Here is a 27478-nt window from a genome sequence, read left to right on the forward strand (position 1 = left end):
CACCAAACGTGTCATTGTAGGATCCAATGGCAACACATAATAGATCATGCATTTGCAAATGGCTGCACAAGTAGCAACATTAAGACAATAGTGACATGTTATCTTGGAGTTTCCCTCACTTGCAAGATAACCCATGCTCACGGTTCTATCCAAGTGACCATGGAAAAAAACATCATTGTATTTTCCCTCTGTTATGTAGTAAGGACAAGTGATCCTGAGACATTGAAGACTTCCAAGAAAATAGCTCAAGCGCACAGTGCACTCAATTGCCATATTTGTCTGTGAGGGCCGTGACCACAGGTGACCATCATATTTTTGTTCCATACCCATCATTCATTTCTTGCTATGTGTGGCTGGAAGCTCAAAAGCAATTGAGCCATTATACTCGATTGGGAGCTCATCCACCCTTCGTGGAGGTCCACAGAGCACTAGTAATTTTTTCAATCTACCCGTTCTAGCTTTCTCCTCAATGAAGGCTGCAATCGAGTTATCATAGGAAGATAAGTCCTCGCTTTGGCTGCCCACACATAGGTCCTCCCCGACATTTGTGTCATCAACATCCTTCTTGTTATCTGAGGGTACGTCAAGACACACTGGAGTTGATTTGCTACAACCAAGAGTACAATCAATGTAGTTGTCAATCTCATCTTCTATTGACTCAATACTGTTAGAGATGCACACATAGTCATTTGAGTGCATGATAGAGTAGGTGGCTGATAATGTACTATCAATCAGATAGTGCGCATGCCCTTGATGATCCCATCTTGGAGACACAATGACGTTGTTTGCTCCACCATCATTCTCTATGACGGCAACCCCTGGAATTTTTGTGTTGGAGGCAATAGATTCTGTAGGTAGTACTCACTCAAAAGAATCTCTCTATTTCTTAATGAAACCCTGTGCTCTAAGCAATCACTGGCTAGTCTCCATGTCAAAATAGCAAAACTCAACATGTTGTGCCCTCTGGTGGGTTAGTATTTGATGAAGAGAAGAAAACTCTGAATATAGCTCACAATGTGTATTTGATGAAGAGAAGGCAACAGTTCACCGTCGGAGCTATAGCAACCGTCACTACAAGCAGAGATGACTAAATAATGAATATTTAAGAGTCATTCATCAACATTTAAGAGTAATAACAAATAAGCATAATCATCAGAAATCAATAGAAAAATTTACGACTCAACCACCCACCATCCTTCACCTTTATGCACTCATAATTTATTTATGTTGTATTAATTATTTAATTATTTAACAGCTAACTAATTACCTAATTACGTAATTAACGGCTAACTTCTTTATTAGGGTTATTAAGTATGGCGAAACTCTCTTCCTCAACTCTCTCCTCTCTTTGCTCTCTCTCTCTCTCTCTCTCTCTCTCTCTCCTCTCCCTCTCTCTCTCTCTCTCCCTTCTCTCCCTTCTCTCTTTCTCCCTTCTCCCTTCTCCCTTCTCTTTCTCCCTTCTCCCTTCTCTTTCTCTTTCTCCCTTCTCTCTTTCTCCCTTCTCTTTCTCCCTTCTCCCTTCTCTGTCTCCCTTCTCTTTCTCCCTTCTCCCTTCTCTTTCTCCCTTCTCTCTTTCTCCCTTCTCCCTTCTCTCCCTCTCTCCGTCTCTCTCTCTCGCGATACACAACTCCAGGCCCCACAACTCCTGCCCCACAACTCCTGCGCGACACACAACTCTTGCGTGTGCAGCTCCAAGCGTGCAGCTCCTGCGGCTTCGTGTAGCTCCTACGGCTTCGTGTGGCTTCGTGCGGCCTCCAAGGTAACACATTGAAGCCCCCCAATTGTCCGTGTCCACGCGGACGATGGGTGGGCTTACGCTTTGTCCCGTGGCTTATGCTTCGTCCCGTATGCCGTCCGCGCAACCGTCCCGTATGCCATCCGACGGGCCTCCAAGGTAACACATTGAAGCCCCCCAATCGTCCACGTCCACGCGGACGATGGGTGGGCTTATGCCTCGTCCCGTGGCTTAAGCTTCGTCCCGTGGCTTATGCTTCATCCCGTGGCAACCGTCCCGTATGCCATCCAACGGGCCTCCAAGGTAAGAGATTGAAGCCCCCCAACGCGGACGATGGGTGGGCTTATGGTCGCATCCGCGCAACCGTTGGGTGGGCTTATGCTTCGTCCCGTGGCTACAAGCGTGTGGCTTCGTCCCGTATGCTTTGTGAGAACTCTCTTTCTCTCCCTTATGCTCGCGTCCGCGCAACCGTTGAGTTCGTGCCTCCAAGGTAAGAGATTGAAGCCCCCCAATCGCGGACGATGCGTGGGCTTATGCACAAGCATGTGGCTTCGTCCGTGGCTTAAAGAGGTTGATTGTGTTATTAATCTTAAAGAGATTGATTGTGTTGTTAATCTTTAACCTTAAAGAGATTGATTGTGTTGCTAATCTTAAAGAGATTGATTGTGTTGTTAATCTTAAAGAGGTTGATTGTGTATCTATTTGTAAGTGTGTAGAGAAAGTTATGGCACCTAAAAGAGTGCTTAGAAAGAGAAAGAAATGTGTGTCACCTCATAATAGCCGTGAAGTCTGTATGAAGCTACGTTCAGGATGTGTTCCTGGGCGGATCTTAGAGCAAGAAGCATCATCGCGTTTGAGATCAGTGGACACTCCTTCAACAAAGAAAGGATGTGGTCCAAAAAGATGTGTCTACATTTATGACGAAGCACAAGTGGATGGGGACTCCAATACAATTGACGGGCTTGCGGAGCACACAGGTAGTCACTTATGTGTCCATTTCATTTACATATGACTCTTTGTTCACTTATGTTTTTTATTGTTACTTATTAATATCTGCTCCTACAGAGACTAATGTGCAGCATGATAGTCTAGATGACAAAGAAGAGGTGAGTGGTGATAGTGATCAAGGGGAGAATGATGATGAAAAAGAAAAGAAGCACTCAAGGAACTTAGGCAAGCAAGTCTCTCTAGGACTAATGAAGGATGTGCTGAGTCAATTTTATATAAAAAAGAGGACGCTGCCTCCTCTTGTGCCTCTTTGCAGATTAGTGGCTCATGAGGCAGTCAGATTTGCTGCGGATGATGCCCAGTGGTTGATTCCTTCCTTTGATTCCACTGGTTATCTTGAGACTATGGGACACTTCCTTGTGTCAGTTGAAGGTCCGAGAGGGGAGACCATGTCTGTGACAGCCAGCAATCTAGATGAATGGGGTCCAATATGGCGTCAAAGAAATGAGGATTTTGAGAGGGCTCTTAAAAGAGAGTGGCAAGACCTTAAGGGTAAAAAGTTCTTGGTTTGGGATGGAAACCACAGGCTTAAAACGTGGTGGAAATGCATCAAAGAAAGTAAGTTGTCCACTATACATGCAGGTATTGAATGTTTGTATCCCATTCTTATGTTTGTTGGTTTTCAATTACAGAGTACTCCGACTGTGCTCACTACCATGTTAGTGTACGGTGCCAATTCATTGAGGTGCCAAAGGCGAAGGAAGCGGAGCTACTACTCGCACTAGACACCACCAACGCGTAAGTCTTCTTCCTTTAACTATGCTCCTCTTTGTAATATGTTACACTTACATTCTCATATTATGCTTTTGTTTGTTTTCAATAGTATTTCCAGAGCTCATGTTACTCCAAATATTGCGCATGAGGTGTATATGTTTCAAAAGTTTGGTATTGCAAACAAAGACTCCATTCTAGATAGATTGAGTCCGGCCATGAGGAAGTGGGCTAAGGTTAAGATGAGTATAGAGGCAAGGTATTATCTTGGTGTTGCTCCATGGTATAACTCTCCTTGTGGTTTAATATCTCAGCTTGTATGGAAGGTGATTTTCTTTCTATGGCTCACTTGTATGAGATGTGCTTTTCTATCTCTAATTTAGTTTTTTTTTTTGGAATGATAGGATGAATTTCATGTCTTCATCTCAAAAGAAACTGCGAAGCTTGAGGCTCTTGGTCTAGATGAGGTAGAGAGGAAGAAACGTTTGGAGAAGGCTACAAGGGTGGAAGAGGAGCGCCTTAAGGATAGGGGTTACAAATGCTTATCCATTGCTAATCCCCAAAATGGTGATGAGTTCTTTAAGTTGTTATTTGGGCTAAAGTGGGATGATGCAAGCATGCTCAAGATCACAAGAGACAAGCTGTATTGTCTCACAAGCTCAAAAATCCCTGTGGAAAGGTAATTTGTATATATAACGCAAGGTGTGTGTATGTGATGCTTTTTTCTTCAATGCTTTCTATTTGCGTATATTGTTGTGCATCACAGGAAAAAAATATTGTTGCATCTTATGAGTCTCACAAAGGCCAAAGACCCCCAATACCCGCATTTTGGTGATTATAAGCTCTTTCGGGTTTACATGAAGAAAGAGACATATTGGGCTCACTTGCATTCGGAGGCACTACTTCAGATTGATAGGATACAAGTAGAAGGTCCACAGCTACCAGATTCATTTGAGGAGTTCTTTAAGCTTAACATGAAGAATCATGTCATGCAGGTTGACTCAATGCAGTGCATTCATATTGCTTTCTTAAGTTCTTTCTTAAAATGTATATGTGCTAATGTTAAGCGCTTGTGAAACTTGTGTAGGCTTTTGTACACCTCTTGGATGGAGTGAAATCTTCAGATGTTGCAGAGAAGATGCCAGAGCTTACGTTTTCAGCCAAACGTGTGATTTATAGGTTAGCATGCATTTTCATATTAGATTATGTGTCTGATTTTCATATTAGATTGCATGCATTTGCTTGCGTAATTGGCAAGAATGTTGCAGGTGGATACTACAATGTGTAGAAGAGAAGAGGCTGGATGCAGCTCCGCAATTCACAAGAGAGTGGATTGATGTTCTGACGAGAACACTATGTATTCTCCATCATTATGTGAGAGAAAATTGACGGCATGGGAGGCAAGTGTTTGCCCTTGGTGGCTGGATTACCCTGTGGGGGTTATCCCTAAGCAAGAGAAAGATCTGCATGAGAGTAAGTACTTCAATCTATGTAAACATCTCGTTGCTTTTGTAGCAATAGTTTTTGTGCTCATGCATGGGAATCTAAGGGTGAATGATACTATGTAGGATTCAAGGAGGGAGTTGATACTCATGAATCGCTTACCGCACCCACCACTATAGAGAAGCAAGCAACCAAGGCTACCAAAGGTGCCACCCAAGGTACTCAAGGTAATCCAGGGAGAAAAAATGTGCCAGAGTCCTCTATGGCGCCCACCACCTCCTTTGTTGCAAATTCATCTCTTGGTCGAGAGAATTGGGAGAGGCGACCTATGACCCGTTTAGTAGGTGAAAAGTCTTATATTAACTTGAAATTCATGTGCTTTATTGGTCGCCCATGAAGATAGTCATGTATGATTATTAAAAATAAATTACTTTGAAATAATTGTTGCAGGGTTCCAGTATCAAACATATGTCGATGCTCTATTAGTGGATGTGACCCAAATTGATAGATTTGCCCTTGATAGGTGGACATGACAACTACATATTGCAATAACATCAATTTACATGTTGCATATAGCATTGCATCATCGTTTGCTTTGCATTAATGACTATGTTGTTTTGTGTATAGCATCAACAAGTTTTTTGCAACACAAAAGATGCATCTTTATAGCAAAGATGGAGTTCCATGTCAAGAGGTGGCTCGATTGATATTTGCGGATTTTCCTACGAGCTTGCTTGTGGATGCTCTAGGTCCCATCCCATTGGGTAAGTTATGCTTTCTATCACACAAGGTTTACATCAAACTCACTTCTCATATATCATAATGCCAATGTTGTTTGTAGAGGGCATGACTATTCCCAAGTGGAACACGTTCTCAAAGGGTCTAGTTATGGGTTGTATGGACCTTGCTCGCGAGTATTTGGCCGATGTGACTCCAAGGCTTATCGACATCCCGTTACTAGAGAGGCAATAAGATAACAAAGTTGGATACGTTGAACGTATGGTTGTATGTTCTAAATAAAGTTTGTGTTACATGCTTTAAAAAAAAACATGGATCACTTATTCTATTTTCCACTCGTGAATAGGTACTTGATCTTACTATGTGTCTTTGGCATCGTGCTGGTCATGTTGTGCCTTGCTACGACAGAGAGGCTGGGGAGAAGATTTCAGAGAGATTGTTTCCAGCGTATCATAGCTACATGATGGATGATTGTGTCTTTCCCATGGACGTTGATGGTGTCATTGTCAGAGGCGGAGCAGAGAGGTCTCATCTTTTCTTTCGGTAAGTAGTCTTGCATGTTTTTGCTCTCAGGTTACCTTGTATGGTATTTTCATTGTTTCTACTTGCATGGCCGCAAAGATTCTGTATCTTGATTGGTGATATGTGATTGGTGATATGGTTAGGTGGTTACTAGTTACATTTACGAAACACTACGACTATGTTTTGGATGTGTTTCCGGGGTGTGGTGGTTTGGCGTGGGCCAGTGCAGAGGAGATGAGACATTGCATGTGTCTAGAAATAGATTATGTGCTCTATGGGGAGTGTTTGTCCACCATAGTGTGTGGACCGGTACCATGCTGAGAGACTGTGTGTTTTTTTTTTTCTAGAGACTCTAGACATTTCATTTTGTTACTACTTTTATATGTTTATTATACACTTCGTCATGTGACTATGCCCGATTTTGTCTAAGAGATTACATGCATTGGGATCTTTGATTTGTTTTTAGGAAGAGTGTACCTTGCGACTATTTGACACGAATATATTTTACTAGTTTTCCATTGGTTTTGTTTTCTTGATGTGTGTTCATGTAAATGCAACATGTCATACTCCTTAAGTAAGACTATTTATATGCAGAATGGATATGTTGCACGAAAAAGCTTGAAAAAAAGAGATTGATTAGAAAAGAACGAAAATGAAAGCCCGCAAAAATAAAATCCCCGGTGCAAATTGGCTATGGCTACCACAAGGTGCAAGATGAAAATGAAGTTAAAAATGAAGTCATGCACTTATCCTGAGTTGATCTGAGACTATGAGGAGCTGGAGGAGCATAGAGGAGAGTTGAGACATGCTAAGCCATGCTCAACTGCACTCTGATACCATGTGAAAAGATGCAGTCTAGAGCATGGCAATGGCTATGGTGGATCGAAGGTATGGAGTGAGCTCATGATGACATAAATAAGACTTGACATGTTACACAAGTGAATTAGGTTCCAAGATAGAAGCTTGGACTCATAAAAACAATCTTGTGTAGGATTGACAAAGACAAAGACACTTAACTGAAAGTACAAAGCATCATGACATTGTATTCATTCCATATGTGTGTAAAAGTGGTAGTCAAGTACAATGCTTTATAGTTCTTGGATGGGTAGTAGTTTCCCTTTTTGTACATATGGGATTCAATCTACTTGCTTTGTCTTCAACATTGGCTTCGCCCCCCCATGTTGTACCTTACCCTTTGCATTGCATGATTTCATCATCTTTGTACTAGGGCGCTTGGGCAAGTGAACAATTTTCCCATGAGGGATATTGTCCAAGTGGCACCTGCTGCATGAGCATTCTCAGCATGTAGCATACTTTGCATCTCATTGTGTAGCCCAGAACTGCCTCATACAAAGAGGCCACAATGGGTGTGATTGTAAATATCTCAACATATTCAAAGTACATGAGCTGGCCTATTCTACCTTTTGCTACTCCAATATGAGGGCAAATGTGCTCTATTGCCCCCCAACCAACAAGAAGTTATAGAAGTGACTGTGATGTTGAGCAACATGGTAGATATAACTTTCCCAAGTTTTCCAATGTGAATGCCTTGTATGAGAGTAAAATTTACTACTAGCTGTGTAATCTACATCCCTCTTTCAAAAAAATTCTTAAGTTGTTCACAAATTGTCCAATTCTAGCATTCAAAATGACTTGTAATAATCTTTACCTCATTGTGAAGCTCTTACAATAATCACCAACTCCATATGAGGAGGGATTGTCACCTTTATTCTTTGATATCAACATAGAGATTGACCACATTGCCATTGGCAAGACTTCACACTTGAGTTATACTCTTTCCATCCTACTGTATAGCCTTGCTAGAGGATATGGTGGACAATAGGTTTTCTTAGTGTACACACCCCTTCTACTTAGAGTCACCCATTCAATTTTAACATTTCTTAAGCCATATCTCTCGAGTAAAGGGGTGTCTTTCACTCACCTTATGGCCACTCCCTAAGGAGTAATCCTTTATATCATTCATGCAAAAGAAAGGAAGAAAAACCCAAAGAAAAAAGTAGAAAAAAAGGAATAAAAAAGGAAAGAGAAAAGAAAAGACAAGTGAGCAAAACCTCCATGCTTGGCTAGATGCACTCACATTTCACTACACCTGGGGTCCCTCAAGCTAGGTGCATCCAATGGCTTTGGTTGGCTAGCTCCATCTTTAAACCCCTAGCCCGTATCTCCCCACATAGTAAAATAATTTGTCACCTTGATCTTTACTTACCAACTCGGTCCTCAAGTGTGGGCCAATACTTCAAGTTTGTTAGAGTTTGGACCATCTTCGAGTTGCACTTGTATGGAACAAATAATTGCACATGTAAATTAGATATACCCCTTAAGAAAAGCACAAGTTGACTTGTACAATTTTTGTGAAAGACCATCTAAAGCACCATGAATGTTAGTGGCCTTTTCATCCTCATCATTCCATGATTTATTTCTATTCTTCAGTAGCAGTACCATTAATGATACTTTATGCAGCTATCATCTTACATCAACAAGCCACATCTTTTTGGGTATCACATATTGCATCAATAAGAGCATCATCTTATTTTGTACTAGTTCTTCATCATTAGACATATCACTTATAATCTATGGTTCTTCGTCACATCAGTATTTACTTCTCTCTATTAGAACTACTTCTTTGGACTATTTTCAATATTGCATGTATTTGGTGCAAGCTATAGCATGCACCATGGGACTAGCACTCATCTTAGAGGGAAATGACATTAATAATATTTTATGAAGGCTAAAGTTAAGGAAGGTTGAAGCACAAGTTTCAAATTCATTTTATAAGTCAATTATTATTTTTGGACACTTGTATTAATTTTTGTACTTCATGGACACATTATATTTATGGATGTATCATAAAGTGATGGTTGAGCTCACTCTTATGCACATTGTATCATTACTCGTAGTTATAGTTGTTGCATGCCCAATTGTTATGTGGATTACACACATGAAATTGTAAATAGAATAGTGTAGACTGGGTCTAATTAGGCTAATTTGTAAGCATGCTTCAAGAATTGACTAATTTAGAGCCCACAAATTTGATTGGACATCTAAAAGAGGATGGAAACCCTAATTTACAGTGGTGGAAACCATAAAATGTGAAAGGGATGCAAAACCTAAAACATAAACGGGGTGCCACCCTAGAGAAGTGACCTAACCCTAAACCTACTCTTAGTCTATATAAGCATAGGAAATCTTAGTTGTATTTACCCTTTTGCTGCATCCATGATAAATGGAAGCTCTACTAGTGCAGCTATTGAAGCTTTCTATTGTCTTATTCTATTCTATCATCTTGCTTCTATTATTGAGAGAGAGAGAGAGAGAGAGAGAGAGAGAGAGAGAGAGAGAGAGAGAGAGAGAGAGAGAGAGAGAGAGAGAGAGAGAGAGAGAGAGAGAGAGAGAGAGGTTTGTTAAGCAAGGGAATGAAGATCGAAGAAGCTCTTTGTCAACTTCCTTTTCTTCTTCTTCTTCTTCTCTATAAGCTTCTCAACTCGTTGGCATGCTTGGTGATAGATGCAAAGGAGCAATTACATCAGATTGTGTTGTTTGGGGCTGTAGAACCATCTTTGAGTCAGTAAGGTTTTGGACTATAACATGAGAATGTGAGATAGGTGCATTCACTAAACCTCAAAGCTAGTTTTATATTCTTAGTTTCTTGGTTTGGAGAGGAGGATTCAAGGTTAGTTAGAATGGAGTGTTGAGAGAAAAGATGAGATTATTGCCAAAATGAGATGCCACTTCTGAAAGAATAGATGTCCGTCCAATGTTCTGATTATTGTGTGTTTAGCTCACCATTGATCCTCTAAGTAGAAGAAAGTAGAATAGATACATCTTGATAGACATTTATTGTGGGACAAAGTGGTGTAAAATCAAAGCTCTCAAGCAAGATGATGGAATCACCTTCGAGCCTTTAATCTTTCAGACTACAATGCAAGAAGGTAAGAAAGGTGAGTTTGCTACACCTTGAAGCTAGTCTTGTGTCCTTTCTTTCTTAATTTGGAGAGGAAGATGCATAGCTAGTTAGAATAGAGTGTTGAGAGACAAGGTGAGAGATTATTCCCAAATAAATTTGTAACTTTTGAAAGAATAGAATCCCATCCAATGTCTTGATTGTTGTGTCTTTGGCCCAACAATGTTCCATCGACCCTTTAACTAGAAGAAAGCAAAATAGTTACATCTTGATATGCATTGATTATATGAGAAAGTGGTGCAAAGCCAAAGCTCTCAAGTGAGATGATGGAAACATCATTATCTTGTTCTTATACGAGAATATTATCATCCATTTTGATAGTCCACTAGAGTGAGTTAGTGATCGATGCATCCCCTTTCTCAATAACATTATGAAAGAGCTAGTTGAAGCATATAAGATGCACCATTAGAAGTCAACCCTATATTACCCTAGAGCCAACATCTAAGTCAAAATCATTAATCAAATCCTCTGTTTAATCTTGATGAGAACCATTATAACTCATAAATGCGACTGGGATGATTGACTCACAGAATCCCTTTGGGCATAGAAAACCTTCTACAAAACCACAAAAAGTCAAATATATTCTAGTTGGTGTATGAAATAGAAGTTTCCTTCCTTGTTGAATTTGACCTACCCTCTTTGCAAGTAGCTATCAGCAAGCAATTAAGGGATGCAGAATCCCTTCAACGCTTCCTCTTACACTTGCAATGTCTGGATGAGATAAGATGGATGGTATATCATCCATGGAATCCATCTTACACTTGAAATGTTTGGATGAGATAAGATAGATGGTGTTACAATGCATGGAAGCCATGCAAGCTTGGTGTAAAGCCTACCATGATAGATTCATCAAACATAAGAAGTTTGAGGATGGTGATTGAGTTTTGGTATATAACTCATACTTAAGGAAAGTTTCTTGGCAAGCTCTAGTAGCATTGATTGGATCTCTATAAGGTATTAGTAGTGAAATCCAATGGCTATGTTCAAGTCCAAGCTATAGATGCTATTGAAGATTCCTCCTTGATTAATGGTTATCAATAGAACTAATATTTTCTTCCCTATGGTCTTTAGAGTCAAAGTGACATGTACCTTTTCTCTCTTGGTGCTAATCACTAATTCTTTCAACATTGTTGATGATATCATCATGCTCATTCTAATAGTGTGGTATGACCTTCTTGTATCTTCTCTAGCATCTACATAGTTTCCTTGTTTGCTCCTTTAGTCCTACAGATGTGGCATGGATGGCTCTGACTAATAGTGTTATAAACCTAAAAAAGAAACAAAACAAAACAAGAATGTTATGAGAGAAAAGGACTTCAATCCTTGCCATAGCATCATGTGCTTTGAGAAAAGGTGGAAACACTCTTGAGAATAAGAAAAAGAAAAAGTAAAGTAAAAAAAGAGAAAAAATATCAAACTGTTATGGAAGAAAAGGAAGTTATTCCTTGTCATAACAAGTCTTGTTCTAAGAAATGGTGGCAACACCCTTGGGATTTAGGAAGAAACTGAACAACTGGGTAATGTGGTGGAGGCCAAGAGTGCATTGCATAGATGATGGGGCCTCCAAAGTTGGTGGGTCACAACATTTTTATTTCCTTGAAAAGAAAAGAAGGTGCAGTACCTAGGGGTGTGACTACCTTACCGTGTGGTGCATTGTGCTTGTGCTAGTAGAACTGGGAGTTGGGTCGCGCGAACCATAGGCAAGCCTAGGTGGTGTCCCATACTTTAGGACCCAATTCCTGCATAGGGAAAGGAGATATGTCAATGTTTCTTCTTCAAATGGGTCTTTGACATACCTTGGTCCCTTTCCACTAGGCTTGCTCTCTCGGCATTGTACTCTATGTACTATATACCTATCCAGAAAACCAAAAGAGGTACTCTATTGTATGTACACACTGTGTCATTGTCTCTCTCTCTCTATCACCTGCATAGCATCCACCATTGAAGCTCCATTCTCTCTTCAATCCATGCACTTCATTCAAGAGTGATGGTTTGAAGGAATAATGACTCCATCCAATAATCAAAAATTCAAAGCCTGGAGGAGAGTGCTCATCAAGCTAAAACAAAAGGACAAAAATAACATAAAAGCATGAGGCACTCTAGAAAAAATAAGAATTAAGAAAGAGAACCAAATAAATTTTGTAATATCATTTTCGAGTGTTCGAATTCAATGGCTAATATTCTATGCATATTGTCCATCTCTCTAGGTGTGATGTTCCTTCTCTAGTAAGTCATTGATGTAGACACCTCCCTTGGTATATTTTATCTTGCTTACCTATTGTGTGCCCTGGATCCTACTATGCCTCCTTGGGTACACTAATGGTCTATTTGCTATTGCATCCCTAACTCCTACAATGTGAAATACTTTCAGCTACATTATAAGTTCTTGACGTGTTGATTGTTGATTCTCTACAAATAAGCAGTAGATCTTGTAGGTCCCTATAAAAATTTAGCCTATTTCATTACAATTGATAAGAGCAATGTGGTTACTCTTCAATAAATGTAAGGATATGATATTTGATATGCTAGAAGGGTGTGAGTGGGCATTGCTAGTATGAATATAGGCCATGATTGTATCCTTAATTGAGAAGAACAAAGAAATCCAATATATTAGAAAATGCATGAATGCTATGCTTTTTGGATTGATCCCATTCATAGGTTCACATTTAGAAAGATGATATAATGCAATTTTGGCTTGCATTCTCTTCTATGCAAGCACATGTCCCAAGCTAGATAGTTAACCTTAAACCATGGTGGTTGTCTATGAGTATAATGGATCTAGAGCCTTGTGAACTTTATCTTATAGTAGTTACACAAAAGCTCACCATTTCCCCCCAAAGCTCACCAAAAGCATGAATATAAATTTCATGGGTAATTTTATTATTAAATAAACAAATTGAAGTTAGGTACCTTGTGTTTCAAGTTCTTTCAAACATTAATGATAAACCCCCCCTCAAATCAACACTATTAGCATGTCTCCATATGTTCTCAATGCTTGTTATGTGTCTTGCAATGTTAGTTACTATCAACTTAATGGCCTCTTGTTTCAATGCCTTTCTTTCAATGTCTTCTTTAAACATTAGGAATCTTTAGCTATTATCTACTCAATGTTCTCTAGTTTCAAAGAAGCTTTGGGTCAAAATTAAATGCCCTCAACTTTTATGTACCTATTGTATTCATTCATAAGGCTTCTCTCAATGTCTTTTGTTAGGTATTTTTAGTTGCTATGCAGTCAATGATCTTTTATTTTGATAGATATTTTCAAATTCAAATTTTCTCACTCTTGAGGTCCTCTTGCTTGTACTTTTACCCCCTAGCTTCTTTCATAATGTAAAATGAAAGCAGCATTTCCACTATACATGACATTATACTCTTGAGGTCCTCTTGCTTGTACTTGTACTCCCTAGCTTCTTTCATAATGTAAAATGAAAGTAGCATTTCCACTATACATGACATTGTACTACATATTAAAGCTCACACAATGCTAAGAGCATTGAAACTCTACATGACATCAAAGTTTTAAGTTTGGATTGTTGAGGGAATTTAAATTGATTTGCTAAGAGAACCTGGACTTGAATGTTACAAGAATGTAGATTGGGATGTTAATAAAATTTAGATTTAGTCGTGAGTACTAGACTATCTAGATATATTTATGAGAATTGAACTTAATGTGCTAAGACATTTTATTGATACATAACATGAGACTTGATCATCAAATTTTTTATTTTGCAACATAAAATTGTGCTTTGAGGGGTTTTTGAAAACAACCTTCGTGAATTATTGTGCTTTAATATTTGGCATTACCCCATCAAAGTGTTGGTATCCTGATATAATACCTAAGATTTGAGAGCTCTTTGAAAGTGACACAATAAATTATTGTAATTTAATAGTTGTCACTATTCCTTAAGTTTAGTTGTTAAGAGAATATAGATGGACTTGAATTGGTTGTGAGAATTGTATCATCTATAGAGATTTAGTTGTAAGAATATTCATCCATCATTTTATTTGGTACACAACATTAGAATTGATTGGCAAAATGTTGGTATCTTAATGAAATTCTTGAATCGTTTGGATATTGAGAATAAAGATTCTTATTATACTAAATCATTTTATTAGTACACAACATTAGATTTGATTGTCAAAATGCTGGGATTTTAATAGATATTCTTACTTTACTAGATCACTCTATTAGTACAAGAATTAGAGTTGATTGTCAAAATGTTAGTATATCCCAATATAACAACATTAGACCTGATTGTCAAAATGTTGGTATTGCAAAATAATCTATGATAATAGCAAGGAAAATTTATGCTTTGACAACTCCTTAATTCAATCTAAAATTCCACTAGAGAGCTCTTTGAGAGTGACCTAGTAAAATAGTGTGCTTTAAACTTTGTCATTAGTTAGCCCAAGTATTGCTATCCCAATATAAAATATTTTCTTAGAAAGCTTTGAAATGGGAGCTACTTGAAAACTTAATGTGTCATTAACTCTTAGATTTAGTTAAAATATTTAGGTATGTTGAAAGTGGCATGATAAAATTATAGTGCTTTATCATGATAAAATGTGTCATTGGCTCTTAGATTTAGTCTTTAGGAGAATTTAGATTGAGATCTTAACAAAATTTAGACTTAAGTTTTGAGTATTAGGCTATGTAGACTTGGTGTGTTAGACTATCTAAATGTGTTGGATATTTGTAACAACTAGGCTATCTATAATAATTGATTTTATTGGCACACACAACGCTAAATTTCATTATCAAAATGTTAAAAAAATACACTTTGTGAGAATTAGACTATTTGGACTTAGGTGTTCAAAGACTTGTGGGAATTGGACTACTTATAAAAACTCATTTATTGGTACACAACATTATACTTTATTGTCAAAATGTTAAGATAGTGAGAGGCAATTTTATTGGTGTACAAAAATTAGACTTATAGTCAAAATGTTGGTAAGTAAAGATAGGTATTTGCTTTGAAAGATATTTGAAGGCAACCTAACACATTATTGTGGTTTGACATTGCCGTTGGTTGAATGCCAAAATGTTGATAGTCCAAGTAAAGCTATGCTTTGAGATCTCTTTGAAGGTCACTTAATAAATTATTGTGCTTCATTAGCTCTTTGAAGTTGTTAAGCATAAATTAGTTCACAAGGATAGAAGCCTAACATATGAAAGTTACCTTATAAGTTATTTTGCTTTAATATTTATCATTAGCTCTTTGAAAGTTTTTAAGTAGAAATTAGTTCACAAGGATAGAAGCCTAGTCTAATAAATTATTTTGCTTTAACATCTATCATTAACTATTAGAAATTGTTTCAAATTTATTAAGAATAAATTAATTCCCAAATATAAACGCCTAACATAAGACTTCCATTGAAGTGGTAATTAGTTTACAAAGAAAATAAACATAATGTTTCTAGCTATGCAATAAGTTATTATGCTTACCATTTTCCATTAGACTTATGAAAGTAGCAAACTTGTGTTAATTAGTTTACAACAAATAAAGGCCTAACATGTCTAGGTGTAATAAACTATTGTGCTTAACATTTTTCATTAGCTCATGTACTCTTTAGGTTTAATAAACTATCCTGCCTAACATTTTCTATTAGGGGCTAAATAGAGGGAAGCTTGAGCTCCATCTAGGTGGAATGATGAGTTCTTCGCAAGAAGTGTTTGTCCATCATGTGAGATGATTAGGCACCTGCATGATCTCAAGCTTGCATATTTGGGAAGTGAGCATGCAAGGAACAAGCGTAGGATGTTACTATTGAGACTAAGTTTTAGTTGAAAATACAAACGTGGAGATAGAGTCACAACTCATGCAAAGAGGAAAAGCTTTGATCTGAAGGTGGTGGCTTTTTCCATGTTGTTCCAAAAAATCCCTAACCACTATATGCACCTTGTTTTGTTTCCAAAAGATCCTTGATCATTGATGTCAAGTGTTCTTGTTTTTCAGGGTCACTAAAGAGCGATTCGTCGCAACCCAATGCCATGGGGTAACTTCTATCACTTGTTGATGACCCTTGGTTCTATTGTTTGTCTTCGAGGGTCAGCACCAAGTAGTCATGGTAACCCATTGTAGGGGTAGTCCCTATCCATTGACATTGACCATCGTCTAGTATTCTTATCTTTGAGGGTCACCACCAAGTGATATAGGCTACCCATTTGCACAAGCTAGCCTCTATCACTTGGAGGTAACCCTCGTCTAATGTTTTTGCCTTCAAGGGTCACCAACAAGTAGTCTCTAGCAACCCATTGCTAGAAACTACTTGTTGGTGACCCTTTTTTAGTCTTATTGTCTTTGAGAGTCACCATCAAGCTTTACATAGCAACCCATTGACCAAGGGAAGCTTGTATCGCTTAATGGTGACCCTCGCCTAGTGTTCTTATCTTTGAGGGTCACCACCAAGTGGTTTGTGGCAACCCGTTGCCTAGGGGTAGCCTCTATTACTTGATTTTGATCCTTATTAAGTATTCTTGTCTTTGAGGGTCACTATCAAGTGACTCATGGAAACCCATTGCCCAAGGGTAGCCTCTATCGCTTGGTATTGGCCCTTATCTAGTGTTATTGTCTTTGAGGGTTATCACTAAGCAAAATAGGCTACCCATTGCCATGGAGCAATTTTTATCGCTTGGTGGCGGCCATTATCGTGAGTGCTTTTGTCTTTAGCAATTACCATTAAGCGATTCGTGGCAATCCATTGCCATGAGGCATCCTCTATTGCTTGGTGGTGACCCTAATTCAGTATTCTTGTCTTTGAGGGTCTCCACCAAGTGCTTCATAGTTTATAAATGTAACAAAACAACCTTTATTACTTTGTCGCTACTCTTTATGGTCTAGGTTTTACGGTTCATGATAAGGGGTCCCTTTTTTGGAAGGCGTAGAAGATATCAAGTTCACTATATAGTTCTTAACAAGCTATGTAGGATAGAGACTCAAATGTAGCCTGTAATATCACACCTACCCTTCCAAAGATTGGTCTGAGAAAGCTATGATCATTAGGCCACAGACATACGATGGACCTTCTCAATAGTTCTCACACTTCAAGAGATTGCCGAAGACTTTCCCATTGAATTTTTTGAAGACACATCTTTTCTTAGAGCGCATGCCTTTGTAGGGAGATGATCATGGTGAGAGATTTCCACAACTTGTGCCACTTGTGACTATAGTATGACAAGCTTCTTAATCCTATGGAGATCTCAGAGTATCACATGTGAGAAGTCCTTATTGTCCCACATCTTCATCAATTATGAGTTAGGCTAAGATTTTCCATCTATAAAAGGACACATGCTTACAAAGAGCACGAGAAACACCCTTTCTTGAGCCCTCAACAGAGCCTATCAAATCCCATTGCCTTGAAAATGAGCCCCATGAGCTCGAGTTTGAGCCTGTCAAGCCAAAGCCCCAATCCCAAGTACCCTTGCCCCACAAGCTTGAGTGCCCCCAACAATCAAGCACCATGAGACATAGTCCTAGATCGAGCCCCACTAGATTGAATTTGAGTCCCTCTAGCTCAAGACTAGAGCTACACCAGTTATAAACCAAGCCCACCAGCCACAAATTGAGCCTTGCTAGCCACCAACTATTGCCTATTTCTCACTTTCTTTCTCCTCTTCCCCTCTACTTCAGCTTGTCCTAGCAAACATCACCAACTACCACCACTTTTGGTAGAGGAGGAGTGTGCTCTTGATAGAGAGCTTAACACCATTCTTAGTGAGTGTAGGTTGACCTAGACCGCATATAGTGGCCCCCACTTGGGCCATTGTAGCCTTGAGAGGGTAGCAATAGGTGGTTGAGCTCAATAATGTTGACATTCAAGTGCTTTCTCAACATAACAAAGAGATGTTGATTGATTAACTCCATTATAGTTTACCTTCAATAGTAAGTCCTTATTGTTTTTTGTTTGGGCATCTTAATCCTTGATCTTATTAGGTATGTTGCTTTAATTATCTTTTTAAATCCCCCTTGTTTTTTATAGCTATGTGTTTTGGTGCTAGTGCTTTAGAATTTTATCTTGTTTGATGATTAAATAGTGATTATGGAGTTTAATAATGTACAATATTCTTACAAACATAGCTTATTATACAAATACCATTGGCAAGGGCTATCATGGAAGAGCATGATAGTAAGCATTTGGGACTCTACTTTGAGGTTAGTTTGTGCTCTTTGAAGGTGTCATTGAGAGAATACACTTGGTTTATGTCTCTAGAGTTGGAATCTTGTAAGCTGCATGGAGAGCCTTGTATATCATTATTAGGATGACCTTGCAAGTACCATGACTACATAGATTGTGCGAGTCCCATAATAGCTTGATCAAGACATTAGTTTTGGTTCGAGAACCTACCTTACCATGTTTCTTCTCTTGAATGTTATATATGATATTCCCAATGTGAGTAATTTTTACAATGTAAGATTATTTTGCCAATCAAAGCTCTCATTTTGTAACTTTGTTTTTGGAGCATTATATTGATATATGAAGGTACTTTGATTTTGAAGTTAAAAAATTAAAAATGATCACCCTTGGATTATTGTAGCTTCAATTGCTAAAAATGCCTCGAGGAGGAGGTGTAGGGAAGAAATGAATGAGAGAGAGAGAGAGAGAGAGAGAGAGAGAGAGAGAGAGAGAGAGAGAGAGAGAGAGAGAGAGAGAGAGAGAGAGAGAGAGAGAGAGAGAGAGAGGAGAGAGAGAGAGAGGAGAGAGAGAGCATAAAGGAGGAAGAATCTTAGGTTTTGATAATGTATCTACATGTGCATGAAGAGGTCATACAACAATTTGACATCAATACAGCAAATGTGAAAGAATGGGTTCAATCAAGGGTAGCTTTGGAGAGCCCATCATAAGCAGTGGGGGATAGAATACTATAGGAGGTGGAGAGAGGAGAGCCAAGATTGGAAGATTTGTGACATGATATGGAGTAGGTGGTACATCAATCCTATCAACCACAACCATAATCTCACCACCAATCCCAACCACAACCTTGCTACCAATTCCAACCACAATCTCATCTCTAATGACAACCTCACAACCCATGGAGCCACCCTTGCACTTGAGCTTTCAGCTAGGGCATTGTTTGTGGAAGGAATGTTTGACCAAATCTCATAAGAATCTTGTATAAAGAATCAGGTTAAATTCTTAAAGGGGTGTGCTGAGCCACCCCCAGCTGGCCGCCAATGTCCAAGGGGGTTCTAAATAATTGTGATGGGAATGCGGACCAAACCTGCCATGAGAGGTCTCTCTGTGGATTAGTTTGATCATAGGAGGACACTTGGAATGCCAGGGGGGATTTGGTTGTAAATTTCTTGCCTCCGGGTCCTACTCAAATGGTCTACATGACGTGAGATGGATTCTTGAGGGCCTGTTACTAGTGCAAGGGTGGAAACTTGGAGGATAATAAGACAAATCCTTATGGATTGAGGGAATTGTCCTATGGACGGGATTGTATCTCAGTTAAAATTTTAATATTAAGTTTACTTTCAAGGAATTTGTCTGAACTGTTTTCGTGTCAATGCATAAAATTACATAAAGGAACATGTGGCTAATAGGTTAATTAAGGAAGTTGCTTGTATGTTTTACCACTAATGTACCCTTAGGTAAGTAGAAAACTAAAGTTATCAAGGGAAGCGATTGGATAGAACTCCCGACGGGTTCATCCTATGGTAGGGGTGATCCCAAAGAACTGGAAGGCTTCTCAACTTTCAAAGGGTACCCTCCAACCTTAGTGCTTCCCTTCTCTCTCATCTTAGGAGTGGACGTTTCTGCTTCAGCATTTGTAACTTGCTTTCCTTTAGTTAATGTGGTCTCACTCTCAGTCGTAAGCATTATTTTTGACTCGATTCTCTTTTTCTTCCATCATCAACTCTTCTTCCCTATGGAGGACGCATCCAAGTTACCATGCTCGGGTATTGAGATATCGTCATGCTTCATTTGAGCTCGTGCCATGACTTTTAGGGGAATAGGTATAGCATCATTATCATACAACTTGACACAAAAGAGCGCAAGCAACATAGATGGTACAATTGCCGAGCTAGTGGAGGGCTTTCGCCTAGGGTAATTAGCAAACAAATGTGTGACTGTGCATTCCGGGCACCTCAAGTCAACCTTCTCTCTATTTGATTGCTCCTTTTCAGGGCAGCGACATGAGATATGCCCTAGATGACCACATGTGCAATATGCTATGAGTTCCTAGTTTTAAGCTCCTCCTAGGCCTCTACCTCTTCCTCTGCCTAAGGCCATGATTGGCACAACTCTATAGTCCATCAACATGCGATTGCCTTCTTCGTCGTAAGAGACATATGGGTTAAAATAAGAATCTTCCTCTAGGGATTTCTCCATAAAGTGCACTAAATCTTTGCTCGATGGATGGGTAACAATAGGTGCAGGGAGGGCCAAAGGGGCTCCTCTTCCAAAATATGGTTGTGTAACCCTTGGATAGTATGGATGCGTGTAAGGCTATTAGTAAAGCAATCATCTTGGCAACCAATAGTGCTTGCATGGTGTCATTCTTGAATCTTTCACAATTGGCACAAAGCCTTGATTTTTGATCGGGGCATTCAAATAGCAAGTGATTCCCTCCACAGTGTACACACTACACATGGGGTCACATAGGTCTTTGTATTGACTCTTGCAGTCTAGACAACTTCGCTTTTAAGTCGACTATAGCTTGGGTCTAGTTAACACTCTTTCCTTTCTCCTGTTCACACTGAAGTCTACTTGTTCACTAGTTGCTTCCACTATCTCAGTGTTCCCAATTGCATTGCTACCTTGCTATACACACCATTTGAGAGCTTCTCTCCCTAAGCAAGTCGTCTACCCGTATGGCTTCCTCAAAGACTCTCACAAGCACGTCCCTTTGCTTGTTCAAGCTGCTTGCAAGGGCCTTATAGATTTCTTCATTGCGGATCCTATTAATGAACACAATATAGAGGCCACTCTCTCATTGGGTCGCTCAATAGTATAGGTATCTTCTTATACAAAATTCTTACATGGGTAACATAGTCTCGTATGTCCTCTTTGTCTTTTTGGTTGACATTCATCAGCTTAACAATGAGGTTATTGGAGTATCATGCCTATGAAAATCACTTAATAAAGAGATCCTTCAATTGGGTGAAGTTATTACGTTCAATATTGTCTAGACTGGTGAACCAAGTCTATCCCTTGTCTCCTAAGCAAAGACCGAATGCCTGTGCTCATTGAGTAGGATCCGTGAGGTTATCAACCTCACATAACTACTCAAACTGCTCAACAAAGCTATAGGGGTCATTCACTCTACCTGGTATTTCTCAAGTTGCTTTGCAACTATGGGTATTTTCATTTGGCTCCTGGCATTTGGGGTAACTCCCAGCTCGGCTAGCAATGATGCCACCAAGGTCACCCCACTCTGCTTAGTGCTAGTAGTATCTAGCAATCTTTTGGTAAGTAGCTTGCTTAGTGTGAGATCAACTTCTAGAACTCTCTCCCTATTAGCATTGCTTCGCGTTCTATTCCTACCCAATATGGCCAGGATCTTGTGAACCTCATTGAGCTCTCTCTCATGATGTAGCCTCTAAGCCCTTTGCTCTTGACTATAACTTGCCATGCACTGCAATGCCATTCTTGCTAGTCTCCTCTCTTCCTCAAGGTCAGTTATGACATCTACCACACTGATCTTCCATGGTGCGCTATCCTTATCTATTGGTCGTATTGTGTGACAAGTTGCTAGTGTTGGGGGTAAAGGCACCTCTGCCTAGCTGCCCATGTATTACTACACTTACAATATCCACACCTGCATGTTGCAAGCAGCAGACACCCATCACTGTCACTTCATTCTTTATTTTTTTGGTAACATTTGAATAAAGGGAAGGCCGGTCACATATTGTGACTATTGAGTTTCCACATTGTGTGTGTGTCTCTCTCTCTCTCTTGCTCTTGCTCCTTCCGCCATAGCTCTTGCTCCCATTGTGCTTCCACATTAGGGCTCACCTCCCTTCAACTAGTATCAGAGCCTTCTTCTTCAGGAGATCGAGCTTGGTTCTCAACTTCCATTCTAATACCTACAACAATCATATCTTTGTTGGTAGCCATAGCCACTCCGTTCGAGCTTCCTATCGGTTGCATTCTTCTTGGGCACTCTTTGAGCCTTCTCGAGTAAGTTGGAGCAGCCCCCATAGCCCTCACCTTTTTGGTGTAGCATCACATTGTGTGGAACATGCCCTTTTTTGTAGTAGCTCGCATTTTTCATCTCCACCAAGGCTCAATCTATGCATGCACATTGTTGGCTCCTTGATTCGGGTGCATCTTTTCATGTGACCCCCTATCATGAGTGGTTTCATACCTATCACACTGTATTTGGTACTGTGCACTTAGATGATGATCGCCCTCTTACTATTGTTGGCATTAGTGATGTTACTCTACAGTTTTTCTCTGGTAGCACTTTTGTTCTGTATAATATATGTTATGTACATGCCTTGACTAAAAGCCTTATGTCTGCTGGGTAGCTTGATGATGTAGGCTATCATATATACTTTGGTGATTCTACATGGAAGATAACTCGTGGTAGGCTTATTCTTGCAAGAGGTGCCAAGTCTAGCAGTCTCTACTCCTTGGTTATATATGGTATTATTAACCATGTTTTGTCAGTGGGTTCTATCCCACGAGTATCTCTCTAGCATGCTCGTCTTGGGTATATGTCACTTAAGGGAATGAAAATGATTAGTGCTTTGCAGTATCTTCCACTTTTTGACTACTCGCATTTTGAGTCGTGTGATCATTGTTTATATGGTAGGCAAACTAGGAATTTGCATAAAAAGTCTGGTATTCCATGCATGGGTGAGCCTCTGGCTCTTATGCATTTAGATGTATGTGGACCCACGTCCTATCAGTCATTAGGGGGTGCAAAGTACTTTGTTATATTTATTGACGATTATTCATGTAAGGTTTGGGCTTATCCCAGAAAGTGAAAATCTGATGTCTTGGATGTCTTTCAACATTGGCTTGCTCTCGCACGAGAATTAGTCTCTGGGCATAGGTTGAAGTGCTTAAGGACCAATAATGGGAGTGAGTACGTCTCACGTTCCTTTGAGTAGTTTTGTGACGAGCGAGGTATTAAGCATCAGTTGACCGCTACTTACACCCCTCCCCAAAATGGTATGGCTGAGCATATGAATAGGATTATCTAAGAGAGAGATTGCAGTATGCTTAGCCAAGCAGGCTTACCATAGTATTTTTGGGTTGAGGTAGTCTCTATTGCCATGCATCTCATTAACATGTCACCTTGCAATGGTATTGACTTCCAGGTTGCAGAGGAGGTATGGATAGAAATGCCTTCCTCATATACTCATCTGCATGTATTTGGATGTGAGGCCTTGTACCATGTGTCCAAGGACAAACGCAATAAGCTGGATCCTAAAAGTACGAAATGCATTTTCTTTGGCTATGGAGATGCAGGTTAGATGGGATATCATCTTTGGGATCCGTAAGCATGGAAAGTGATATGCAACCACCATGATGTTGTATTTCATGAGGACAAAATGCATTTGCAACATGAGAAAGTTGTTGAGATACACAAGGTTATCTTTCAGAAGGAGCCCCTTGCTCCCGCAGAGCTAGTTAGACAGCCTGTATCAGCAAACCGATCTTCATAGCTAGGATGTTAGACATGATATTGGGCATGCAACACGGCCTACATTGAGGCATTCTACTAGAGATAGATGACCTCCTGACCGTTATGAGCCCTCCATAAATTATGTATTGGTTATAGATGCAAGAGAGCCTCTCACCTATGGTGAGGCTATCCGCATGGGTGACAGTCACTCCTAGGAGAGGGCTATGCAGTTTGAGATTGACTCATTGCATAAGAATCATACATGGGATTTGGTTTCCTTGCCTAGTGGCAAGAGGGCTTTGCCTTGCAAGTAGGTGTACAAGTTGAAAAGTACCCCTGGACACCCCAGGTTGGCATACAAGGCCAAATTGGTAGCAAAGGGTTTTAAGTATGAGTATGGTGTTGGCTTTGATGAGGTCTTCTCTCCTGTGGTTAAGATGACCATCCTACGCTTAGTCTTGGCTTTGGATACATAGCTTGACTTGGACTTGTATCACTTGGATGTCAAGATGGCTTTCTTACATGGGGACTTGCATGATAAGATATACATGGAGTAGCCTAAGGGCTTTACACAGCCTAGCAAGGAACACCTAGTATGCAGATTGAGGAAGAGTATTTATGGCTTGAAGCATACACCTAGGGAATAGTACCACAAATTTGATGAATTCATGTAGTCACATGGCTACAACCGTACTGCTATGGATCCGTGCTTGTACATGAAGAAAGCCCGTGATGGTTCATTATTGATTTTGGTACTCTATGTGGATAACATACTTTTAGCAAAGAAAGCTCATGATGAGCTAGATGCTCTTAAGGCTCAGCTCAAGAAGATCTTTGAGATGAAAGATCTAGGACAATCCTCTCATATACTTGGTATGCACATTATGCATGACAAGTCTTAGGGACTACTCTATCTATCTCACAGAAGGAGTATATCCATAAAGTCCTTGAGCACTTCCGTATGTAGGATGAGAAGCCTATTGGCTGTCCATTTCCTGTTCATGTGAAGGTATCACAAGATGATTGTCCGTAGACATATGAGCAGAGGGCTGAGATGGCCGAGATTCCCTATGCATCTGCAGTGGACAGTCTTATGTATGCCATGATAGCTACATGTCTAAATATTGCATTTGCAGTTGGTGTTGTGGCACATTATATTGCTACACTTGGCAAGAGGCAATGGGATGCCATGAAGGGTATCATGAGGTACTTGAAGGGCATTGTTGATATGTGCATATGTTATGGTAGCCAGGATATAATAGGAGGAGAATAGGAGTCGTAGGATACACTAACTTTGACTATGCAAGATATGTAGATAGTAGGAAGTCTACTTCTAGCTATGTGTTCACTTTTGCTGGAGGTGTTGTTTTATGGATGTCCAAGGTGCAGAAATGCACGACCCTTTCTATTATAGAGGCCGAGTATGTTGCGGCCACTAAGGCTTGCAAGGAGGGCATTTGGTTGGGTTGTTTGGTTTTGCTAACCTTGGTATTGCAGATGTTATCCCTACACTGCATTCGAATTCTATGAGTGTTATCCAGTTAGCCAAGAATGTGGTCTTCCATGCGAAGACAAAACACATTGAGGTGAGATATCACTTCATTTGTGAGGTCATTGAGAACAAGTCTGTTGACCTTGTCAAGATCTCAACTGACTAGAATCCTGCATACTTGCTCACAAAAAGCCTCTCTACAGAGCGCTTTGCCTTCCTTAGGAGGTTGATGGGCGTTGGATGAGATGACATCTTTCCTCATCCTATTGTATCTATGTATATCTTGTATTGTCTTTTCTTTTTTCTTTTTACTCCTCACTGAGGTAGATTTTCCTTCAACTGGGAGGTTATTGGGAGTAAAGGCGCCTCTTCCTAGTCGCCCGTGTATTATTACACAGATAGTACGCCTGCACACTGCAGGCATCAGGTGCCCATCACTGTCACTTCATTCTTTATTCTTTGAGTTATATTTCGAAAAAGAGAAGGCCGGCCGGTCACACATTGTGACTATTGGAGTTCCCACATTGTGTGTGTGTGTGTCTCTCTCTCTCTCTTGCTCTTGCTCCTTCCACCATAGCTCTTGCTCTTGTTCATACTTCCACTTCAGGGCTCGCCTCCCTTCAGCCAGATATCATCAGGGTGCTCAACCATGTTAAGGTTGAGGTCAAGGCCTAGACTATTCTCATTTGAGCTAGTGTCTACCATAGTAGTTGCCTCCTGACCCACTAGTGCATCTATGAGGTCAACTAAGTCAGCTAAAGACATATCCCTAATCTTGGCGAGCCTTTTCTTTTCTTGGTGTTGTGATGATTTGGTCCCCTCTATATCTTTGTCCTTGGTTTCTGGGTCCCTTGTCCAATTCATGGTGTTGTACTCCTATTGGTGGGTTCATTTTTAGGCTAACTCCCCTTAGTATGTTCCTTGTTAATCCACCAGTTTACAAATGTGCAACACTCATACACTAGCAGTGCATCTTAATGTGCAATGTGCAAAATTAGGCTCTCCAATTTCCATGCATGCTTAAATGCCTAAAGTGTCAAGTGTGACCTTTGATGGAGTCAACTGCTTTAATTTGTTTCATGCTCTTGATGCAGTTAGAAGGGGTTTTGATTACTCCCGAGACCAGTTGAGACTAAGTTCTCTACAAGTCATGACAAGTGGTCTATTGGACATCCATCCTAGTGAGTTAGCTTGGGTCTCTAATCAATTAGAGGCCAAGGTCGGATCTTTTAGTCTCCCACGGACTGCTGGGTTGAGATTCCTTCTTTCTCTAGGTACAAACAATTATATGGGTTTGGACTCTAGCCTGGTCACTGGTTAGTGAGGGCATGCCCTAGCAAGCCCATGAAGGGTTAAAAACCCAGCTAGACATGGTTTTGGATGTCTGGTCTAAGTCCCAAACTCAAACATTTGAGCAATCTAGCTCGAACTAGAACAAGGGGTGCTTGTTCGAGTGTCTAAGGTTGGCTGTCCAAGGCCCCGTTCAAGGCCCAAACTCAGCTGCGCGAGATTGGCTGTCCAAGGCCCAGATTCAGCTGTTCGAGATTGAGTGATTCCCATGTGAGTCTGGCCATCTGAGGCCTAGCGATCCAAGTGGTACACTCAAGTGGCTCCGACGCCTGAGCTAGGTCATGACTCCCGTCATGGCTCGACTATTTGAGGCCTATAGTCACCGTCCGAGCAGTGCGCTCGAAACTTGCCAAATGGCACAAATATGATTTTTTTATATTGAATGCATGCTATTGAATGTTCTCAAAATTTCAAAACAATACAATAGATCACAACGGGGATTCCGAGCATACCTGGAAGGGCTGAATGCGTCAGAGTCAAGGATCGTAGGTGCTATAGCCTACAGACCTGTCACTCCTTGTCTCTCTCTCAATCTCCCTGAATGCAAATGAGCTCTCTCTCCTCCTTGTTTCACCTTTTTTGTTTTCTCTTTCTCCCCTTACTTCTCTTTTTTTTTTCCTAGACTTGCAAAATCTAATTCCTTTCTTTCCTTATTTCCTAGTTATCCAGAGAGTTATCTTTTTATTATTTTTCCTTATTTTCCAAACATCAGTGTCTCCAATCGGACACAAAACACACAACTCCTACTCTATCCAATGCATAGAAAGCTTCCTACACCTAAATTAATCTGCAAAAGAGATCGAATAGCCTTTGACTCCCTTGCTTCCTATCTAAAACCATGTGCTGTTTCGGAGTTGAACTCCTACTTCATCGCTTGATTTGAAGCATGCAAGCACTCAAAGCTTGAATTCGTTG

General features: G+C 40.0%; 1 protein-coding gene across 1 annotated transcript in view; it reads left to right on the plus strand.

Annotated features, from left to right (window-relative positions):
* The first annotated feature begins 4169 nt into the window (after window positions 1-4169).
* The window catches only part of LOC148025107 (uncharacterized), a 34629-nt gene continuing 11320 nt past the window's right edge, over window positions 4170-27478 (plus strand). The window contains exons 1-2 of the mRNA XM_087693651.1: window positions 4170-4449; window positions 4542-4633. Coding sequence (XP_087549777.1) covers window positions 4243-4449; window positions 4542-4633 — 299 coding nt within the window. The 5' untranslated portion in view covers window positions 4170-4242. The remainder of the gene's footprint in view (window positions 4450-4541; window positions 4634-27478) is intronic.

This window comes from Lygodium microphyllum, chromosome 15, assembly GCF_053477565.2.
Source record: "Lygodium microphyllum isolate KBCC chromosome 15, Lygodium_microphyllum_v1.1.10, whole genome shotgun sequence".
Lineage (NCBI taxonomy): Eukaryota > Viridiplantae > Streptophyta > Polypodiopsida > Schizaeales > Lygodiaceae > Lygodium > Lygodium microphyllum.